Source organism: Oncorhynchus gorbuscha, linkage group LG18, assembly GCF_021184085.1.
Source record: "Oncorhynchus gorbuscha isolate QuinsamMale2020 ecotype Even-year linkage group LG18, OgorEven_v1.0, whole genome shotgun sequence".
NCBI classification, from domain to species: domain Eukaryota; kingdom Metazoa; phylum Chordata; class Actinopteri; order Salmoniformes; family Salmonidae; genus Oncorhynchus; species Oncorhynchus gorbuscha.
In genome coordinates this window covers 46,796,440-46,805,127 of record NC_060190.1, presented here as the reverse complement: position 1 = coordinate 46,805,127, position 8,688 = coordinate 46,796,440, and the positions used below count along the sequence as shown (strand labels likewise).

The following is an 8,688-nucleotide window of genomic DNA, read 5'->3' as shown; positions in this document are numbered from 1 at the left end:
GGAAGTTAAAGCTTGGTCACAAATGGGTCTTCGAAATGGACAATGACCCCAAGCATACTTCCAAAGTTGTGGCAAAATGGCTTAAGGACAACAAAGTCAAGGTATTGGAATGGCCATCACAAAGCCCTGGTGGTTTGTCCTACAGAAAATTTGTGGGCACAACTGAAAAGTGTGTGCGAGCAAGGAGGCCTTCAAACCTGATTCAGTTACACCAGCTTTGTCAGGAGGAATGGGCCAAAAGTCACCGAACTTATTGTGGGAAGGCTACCCAAAACGTTTGACCTAAGTTAAACAATTTAGAAGGCTATGCTACCAAATACTAATTGAGTGTACGTAAACTTCTGACCCACTGGGAATGTGATGAAAGAAATAAAATCTGAAATAAATTATTCTCTCTACAATCATTCTGAAAATAAAGTGGTGATCCTAACTGACCTAAGGCAGGGAATCTTTACTAGGATTAAATGTCAGGAATAGTGAAAACTGAGTTTAAATGTATTTGGCTAAGGTGTATGTAAACTTCCGACTTCAACTGTATATATATATATATATATACACACACTCTGGACTCCAATACACACACACTCTGGACTCCGACATTGCTCGTCCTAATATTTTTATATTTCTTAATTTCATTCTTTTACCTTTTTGGATTTATTAGCATTTTTGTGTATTGTTATTATTGCACTGTTGGAGCTAGGAACAAAAACATTTCGCTACACCCGCAATAACATCTGCTAAATATGTGCATGCAACAAATAACATTTTCTTTTATTTGGGTGTTTTTGGAGCCTTTGTTCATATTTTTTCGGGGACCTCATACTAAACAATGAGGATGAGGAAGCAATTTGCTGTTTGGGGGAAGTAAAAACAAACAAACATGAAATCACAAAAAAGGTGTCAGGACCCTTCTATAACATGCCATTTACAGTACATCAAAAATAGGTTGTAAAAAAAGGTTGTAAAAAATAAAACTTCACCTTTAATGCATGACTAATCTATTGATAAACTGTTACTGGATATTGACTCTCATTGAGATCTGTGTGCAGGTAGATAGTGTGTTCACTTGTTCCGTGAATGACAACAGGTTGATCAATGTGTGTGGATATTTTTGCTCTGTACCTATACTGGGATGTATATCTACAGTAACTAAGGTTGCGGCAACGCAGGTGATGTCACATATTGCTTTGTAGCTTGGCATTGCCATGGAGAAGGAGTGGCCATCTTGTTGTTAACTGGGGGACTAATGAAGAGCTGTGTACATAGATCACAGAGCAGGTCTGATGTTAATTATAGCTCTGGGCCCACCTGCCATCATCACACATCTGGATGGAGGGAGGTGCTGATGATGTAGTGTGACCTTTGTCAACTATTACACACTGTACACCCATATACACATGCAAGCTCGCTTGTACACGCACGCACACACACAGCTGCACTGCCTCTCATTCTCTCACAGCCACTGTTAGGCAGTTACTGGTGGCGTCACTGCCCTCCAGTCGGGGCTTGCGTCCCTTCCTCTGTCCACCCCCCTGCACCCAGGAGTTGTGAATAACAGCTCCCCCGTTGGGCGCCGGGTCCACCTGCAGCAGGGACACCACCCTCTTCTTGACATGGGTCTTCAGCGCTTTACGCAGCTTTTGCCTGGTGAAGGCATAGAGCAGCGGGTGGAAGATGGTGGTGCCGTATGCCATGGCCAGGAAGCAGAGCCTCACACGTACCAGGCCATCGCTGGGGCCCAGGCACAGTATCAACACGTTCACCATGGACAGAGGAGCCCAGCAGCCCAGGAAAGAGGAGATGATGATCAGGGACATCTTGAAGACTCTCCGCTGGCGCTCCCGCCGGTCCCGGTGGCGCCTCACTGCCCTCCTCAGGGCGATGATGGCCGACACAGAAGCCTGGACGCCTGGGCGGTCTGCCGCCGCCGGTGGGGGGGAGATGTCGTCAGTGGGGTTAGGGGTCGCTGGGGTGGTGGCGCTGGGGGTGTTGGCGGTGGTGTTGGTGACCCCCGTGGCCCCACTGTCAGAGGTAACCAGGGGCATGGAGGAGAGGGGCGGGAGGGAGCTGGGGGATGGGATGAGGGGTGGGTGGGTGAGGCGTTGGTTCTGGCTGGAGGAACCTCTCCCCTCTGTGGCCAGACTCAGTCCCTTCCTCCTTTGTCTCCGCCTGCGGATCCTGCAGCCTGAGTCCTTATTGGAGGCCCGTGGGCCCCTCTTTATGTGGGTGCCGATGCGGATGTTGAGGGCCTGCAGGATGCGGGAGTATGTGAACAACATGACGACCACGGCGATGAAGAAGCAGGGCACCTGCAGGAGGAGGTGGTAGTATATGGCCAGGCCTGTGTGGTAGCCCTGCCCACCCACACATAGCAGTGTCCGGTTCTGCCTCAATGGCGGCAGGTGGTGGGAGTAGTATGGAGTAGAGGGGGTGGAGGGAGTGAGGGTCAGCCCAGTGTGGTTTTGCCCAGTGGGGGTCAGTCCAGTAGGGGCTTCAGAATCAGACTCAGGGATCAGATCCCCCATCTCCATCTCCAACCCTCCTCCAATCTTGTTGTCTTCCGCATCAGACCCCATTGAAAAGAAGTCCCCCTCCAGGAAGGGCAGGAAGAAGACGGCCAGTGATATGGCCCAAACGGCAGCCAGGAGGAGTGCAGCACGACGCGGGGTCAGTAGCCGCGTGGCTGGACGGACGGTGATGTCGTAGCGGTCCAGGCTGATGACCAGCACATTGATGGCCGTGGCCACACTGGTGAAGGTGACGCAGGCCTCATGGAAGCAGCACAGCGTAGCCAGGATGCCCCCGCCACTACCGTCCACTGGGAGCAGGATGATCGCCACGGTCAGCGGCAGACACAGCACACACACCAGGATGTCCAGCACGTGCAAGCTGACCGTAACCATGTTGCTGACTGAGTCAACCAGGTTGGACTGGGCGCAGTAGAGCACCAGCACAGTCAGGTTGCTGCTGAAGCCGAGCACCAGCTCCAGCATCAGCACGGTGGTGAGGGACACCTGGAAGCCCAGGGGTAAGGGGACGCTCCAGCCCTCCTCAGTCCCCGACACGTCCCCTCTCTCCAAAAGTCCCGACCCCTGCCCATCGCTGGTCTCCAGGAGGTCAGTATAGCCCTTGGTCTCCATGGACACCATGGCACTCGCTCATGCATAGCAACGGCCAAGCCAGTCCATGCCCTGCCCTCTCCTTTTCTCCTGGCTTTGACTGGACGGTGATAAGGGTGATTGACAGGTCTGCACTTCTGAAGTTCTGTGGAGAGAAGGAGAGAAGGAGGGTGAATAGCTCAGCTAGTACCTATCACCTTATAGCTATAGGACCTATAGTTCCTCTTAAGCCTCCAACAACAAATATGCAGCAAACATGATTAATTAACATCCAATCATATTAAGCGTTACTCGCTCGTGGGAAACCTTCACTCTTGCGCAGACATTTAGAAATTTAACATGACAATTTGAAAAATAAGCCACGGGAGTGTTTTGAGTGAGAATAAAGATGACTTTCGAGTAGTAAGACATGTATAAAAGCAACAGTGAATTCTATGCTTTACAGCTGGATGAGTCAACAGATGTGGCAGGCCTGGCACAGCTCCTGGTATATGTCCGTTACGTTTATGGGGGGTCAATTAAGGAAGATATCCTCATCTGCAAACCACTGGAAACCTGGACAACATGAGAGGGTATTTTTAAAGTACTGGACAGCTTTGTGACATCAAATGCACTTTGGTGGTGAAGATCTGTTGGCATCTGTATTGATGGCGCAAAAGCCATGACAGGGAGACATAGTGGAGTAGTAACACAGGTGCAAGCAGTTGCTCCCAATGCCACTTGGGCACACTGCAGCATCCACCAAGAGGTTTGAAAGACGTTTGACACTACAGTGAAAATGGTTAACTTTGTTAAAACAAGGCCCCTGAACTCTCATGTATTTTCTGCATTAGGCGATGATACGGGCAGCGACCATGTACCACTTTTACAACACACAGAAGTGCGCTGGTTATCAAGGGGCAAGTATTGACATTGTTTTGAATTGAGAGACAAGCTTAAAGTTTTATTTAATGACAATCATTTTCACTTGTCTGGCTGCTTGCATGATGACAGGTTTCTCATACGACTGGCCTATCTGGGTGATGTTTTTTCTCGCCTGAATGATCTGAATCTAGTATTGTAGGGACTCTCCGCAACTATATTCAATGTGTGGGACAAAATTGAGGCTATGATTAAGATGTTGGAGATATTTTCTGTTTGCATTAACAGGGACAACACACAGGTTTTTCCATCATTGTATTACTTTTTTGTGTGCAAATGAACTCAAGCTTACTGACAATGTCAAATGTGATATAGAAAGCACCTGAGTAATCTGGATGTGCAATTACGTAGGTACTGTACTTTCCCAAAACGGACGACACAAACAACTGGATTCGTTATCCCTTTCATGCCCTGCCTCCAGTCCACTTACTGCTATCTGATCAAGAGAGCCTGATCAAAATTGTAACAAGCGGTTCTGTGAAAATTTAATTTAATCAGAAGCCACTGCCAGATTTCTGGCAGGGCTGCACTCAGAGTTTCTTGCCTTGGAAAATCGCTCTGTTAAAACACTGATGTCCTTAGCAACCACGTACATATGTGAGAGTGGATTCTCGGCCCTCACCAGCATGAAAACTAAATACAGGCACAGACCGTGTGTGAAAAATGATTCAAGACTGAGACTCTCCAATACAACCTAACATTGCAGAGTTATGTGCATCATTTCAAGCACACCCTTCTCATTAACCTGTGGTGAGTTATTCACAATTTTTGATTAACAAATAAGGTTTTATATGTAAGATGGCTAAATAATGAGCAAAATGATTAATTATTATTATATTATTATTTGTGCCCTGGTCCTATAAGAGCTTTGTCACTTCATGCCCTGCCAAGCCGGGTTGTGACAAAAACTCATTCTTATGTTTAATAAATGTATTGTTTATTGTGTGTGTGGCAGGCTTACAATGATGGCAAAAAACAATATTTGAGAGTGCACTGACTCTGGTGCTAGAGGGGGTACGCAGTTGGAGGTTGAATGTTTTAAGTGGTGCGGGACTATAAAATGTTTGGGAACCACTGGACTAGAGGTATGATGTATGATCAGAGCTGAGACAACAACATGTGTCATGGAGGCACTGGAAATAGTTCTAGGGGGTGGAGGGTGGTGAGAATACTTTTCCTTCTCTGAGGATGGCACGGAGTGTGGTGTGTGTGTGTTTGTGAGCGAGTGCCGTGAAGTTGGAGGTGAACAGATGGAAGTGCCACAAGCAGCCCCCACAGCTTTTTAACAAGCCAATGGGGAGATATTGGCCTACAGAACTCCCCACCTCCTGTATTCTACCGCCTGGCTGTATCCCTGAACCAGTAAGGAGGAGCTGCAAATTTCACTGCCCACATTCTGAGCGAGTGGGTGGGCGGTTAACTAGGTCAGATAACATGCATACGTTATGGAAAAGTCCTCTTTTCTCAAAAAATACCCATAAATACATATCCAGATAGGAGACACATTCAAGCACTGCTCCAATGATGATCAATCTTCATATGAGTCCAGACAGTTTATCTCTGCCCACAGATGAGGTGAAACACAGTCAAACCTTTTTACAAAACAAACACCCTCCAAATCTCTGTTAAATCCCACGCTTTCATTGCTTAATTTCAACCGTGGATAGCTAATGAGAGGAGAGGTTTCACACGTTGATGAGCAGGTTTCAGCGTTCCTTGTTGGGGTGCATTATAGAGCGTACAGGGCTTGTTGTCATAGCCCAGGGCCAACAGTGTGGCGACAGTTAATAGTTTTCAGAGGGGTGCGTCGGAACATAAACAAGGCTAGTAGTAACCAGCAACACCCCTCCCTCCCCTCCATCTCTTCCCTACAACGCTCATCTGTCTGTTTTTTAGATCCATGCCTTGCCTCCCTCCAGATTATGTTGCCCAAGTTTGATTCTCTCACAGACAAGGTTCTGAGCCACATGTGCAGTTTGCTCAGATGTGGCTCAGAACGTTATGTAACCAAGTTGCATTGGTTAAACTAACTTCTCAGCTTGAAATACCATGAATTCTCTGCTGGACCTTTTCATGTTCAAACTGCATGAGAACACATTCTTAATGAAGGGCCAAATTCATTCTGGTCAGATAAAATGACAATACAGAATTCACTTCGGGCACTTTAGTGTTGAGTGTTGTACTGTTTTTCCTCTCTCCTGCATGCGTCCTATTGATAATGTCTCCTGAACCTTTCTATTTCTGTACTATGGCATAAATAGTATACTATGGTGTAACACTGTATTTTTGCAGACTTTACTAGTATTTACACACTGTAGAGTTTTTGCAGACTTTTTTTGGGGGTACTTGTACTTTCCTATGCTATGTATTTACTGTTTATATACTTCCTAAATATTGACAGTGGTAATGAAGTAGAAATACTTTGAAGTACTACTTAAGTAGTTTTTGGGGGTATTTGTACTTTCCTATGCTATGTATATTTTTTACTTTTATACCACTACATTCCTAAATGTTCTTTAACACGTAAAAGTACTTGTTACATTTCAGAAGGGTAAAAATTACAAAAATAAAAAATATATTTTACTGGGTGACTTTCACTTTTACTTTTCTATTAAGGTATATTTAATTTTACTCAAGTATAACAATTTGGTACTTTTTCCACCACCAAGCATTTACAGTTAACTACATTATAGAAAACTAGTATATACTATTGTAATTAATGTTGTGTTTTGCATTTTGTAGTATAGTGTTTTTGACATAGAAGTGGAAGCTTTCTCCTACAGGAGAATGATTAAAATAGTGCACTTTCCATAATCTGTAGGCAGGTAGGAAGGACTTAGACCTCGACAGATAGTGCAGCACCTCTGCTCCATATATGATCTACACTTAGCATGCAGGTTTCTCACTTATGGGTAGCACAAATTGGGATATGGGAGAGGGGAATGGGCAGGGTGTATGCTAAATAAACACTGTAGTATTTACTACAGTTCAAAACGTGTAGTGCTGTTGCGGACTGTAGTGTTTTTACGGACAATACTGTATTAAATACTACAGTTGGTGAGTGAGTAAGTGTTGGTCCCAACATTCTGTCTATTGTAAATAGTTCCTTGACCTCTGTTCTGTTCCAGCGTAGTTTAAAACTGCTCTGGTTCAACCTCTCCTTAAAAATACCAATTTAGACCCCTCCTCACTGAATAACTATAGACCAATCTCTAAGTATCCTTTTGTATCCCAATTGTTTTTAAAGTTGATTTCAAGCAATGAACCAACTTATTTACCAAATTCCAGTCGGGCTTCCACTCACTTCGCAGCACGGAAACTGCTTTATTGAAAGTCAGTAATGACCTTCTATTGGCTGCAGATGCCAGTGAACGCTCTATTCTTGTTCTTTTGGATCTCAGTTTGACAGATGAGATGCAGATGAGCAGGGACCCTGGGCATCTTTCTTTTGGTGTTTTTCAGTCAGTAGAAAGGCCTCTTTAGTAGTGTCCTAAGTTTTCATATCTGTGACCTTAATTGCCTACCGTCGGTAAGTTATTAGTGTCTTAACGACCGTTCCACAGGTGCATGTTCATTAATTGTTTATGCTTCATTGAACAGGCAAGGGAAACAATGTTTAAACCCTTTACAATGAAGATCTGTGAAGTTATTTGAATTTTTACTAATTATCTTTGAAAGACAGGGTCCTGAAAAAGGGACGAGTTTATGTTACTTAACAGTTGCCAATAAAATAAGTCCTAAATGGAAAGGAATATTTGTCATCTGCAGCCCCATGAAGTGTCTGCTACCACACCAAAGACTATCCCAGCAGCTCACCTCCAAACTCAGTATGGGGGATCCTCTTCCGGGCACACTTCCCTTGACCTCAGGGTTATCATCATGGTAATCCTGTATATGGCCTCTGTGAGGAATGGCCCAATGGCTACTGGGTAATATACCTGGCCTGGGCCTGGCTGAAATGACCCTTCTACCTGGCTGTGGTTGGAGGTAAATCTATTCTGACAGCCAATCATCCAGAAATAATATGAGAGGCAGAGATATTCTATTTAGAATTACCTATACAGGCTTTGAGTGAAGTCTTGTGGACCTGTGCACCTAGAGCCAAGATGGTGGATAAATAAAGATGTCTTACTCAGGCTGTTTAGGCATAGAGAAAATGGCAACAGTTCCGGTCTACATAGGTGGTGGCTCTTCCATAGACACCAATGAGATAGCAGCTGGGTCTGGCCTACTTGTATATGAACTGAATTGTTTTGCTAGTGAGATGTCTAGCTTCCTCTCTGCTGGAGCAACCATATACAGTAAGTGGGATTGACGCACTTGTATCACCGATTTCTATTTTGATGGGACAGGAAGTGTACTTTCCCATACCACTTCCTTTTATCCTTTCTAGTCATGACCCAATTTATTGGGGGTATTTTCTATTCATTCCTGTAGCTAAAATGTAGCTTCCAGAATTTCTATTCGTCACACCAAGCCATGGAAATGTTTACGGATCAAATGTATAACATACTCAGAGTCTGCAATACTCTACACCCCACAGCCACAACCTTCTGAATGCGACTCCGCAACAACGTAAGAAGCAGTCCTATCTTTAATTTGAGATATTCCAATATTCAAAACCGTTTGCTTATTGGGCAAAATAACT

General features: G+C 44.9%; 1 protein-coding gene across 1 annotated transcript in view; it reads right to left on the bottom strand.

Moving 5' to 3' along the window:
• Positions 1-733: 733 nt before the first annotated feature.
• LOC124004037 (G-protein coupled receptor 22-like) overlaps positions 734-8,688 on the bottom strand; it is a 51,319-nt gene continuing 43,364 nt past the window's right edge. Inside the window, exon 2 of the mRNA XM_046312776.1 lies at positions 734-3,264. Within this exon, the coding sequence (XP_046168732.1) occupies positions 1,446-3,149 (1,704 nt within the window). The 5' untranslated portion in view covers positions 3,150-3,264 and the 3' untranslated portion in view covers positions 734-1,445. The remainder of the gene's footprint in view (positions 3,265-8,688) is intronic.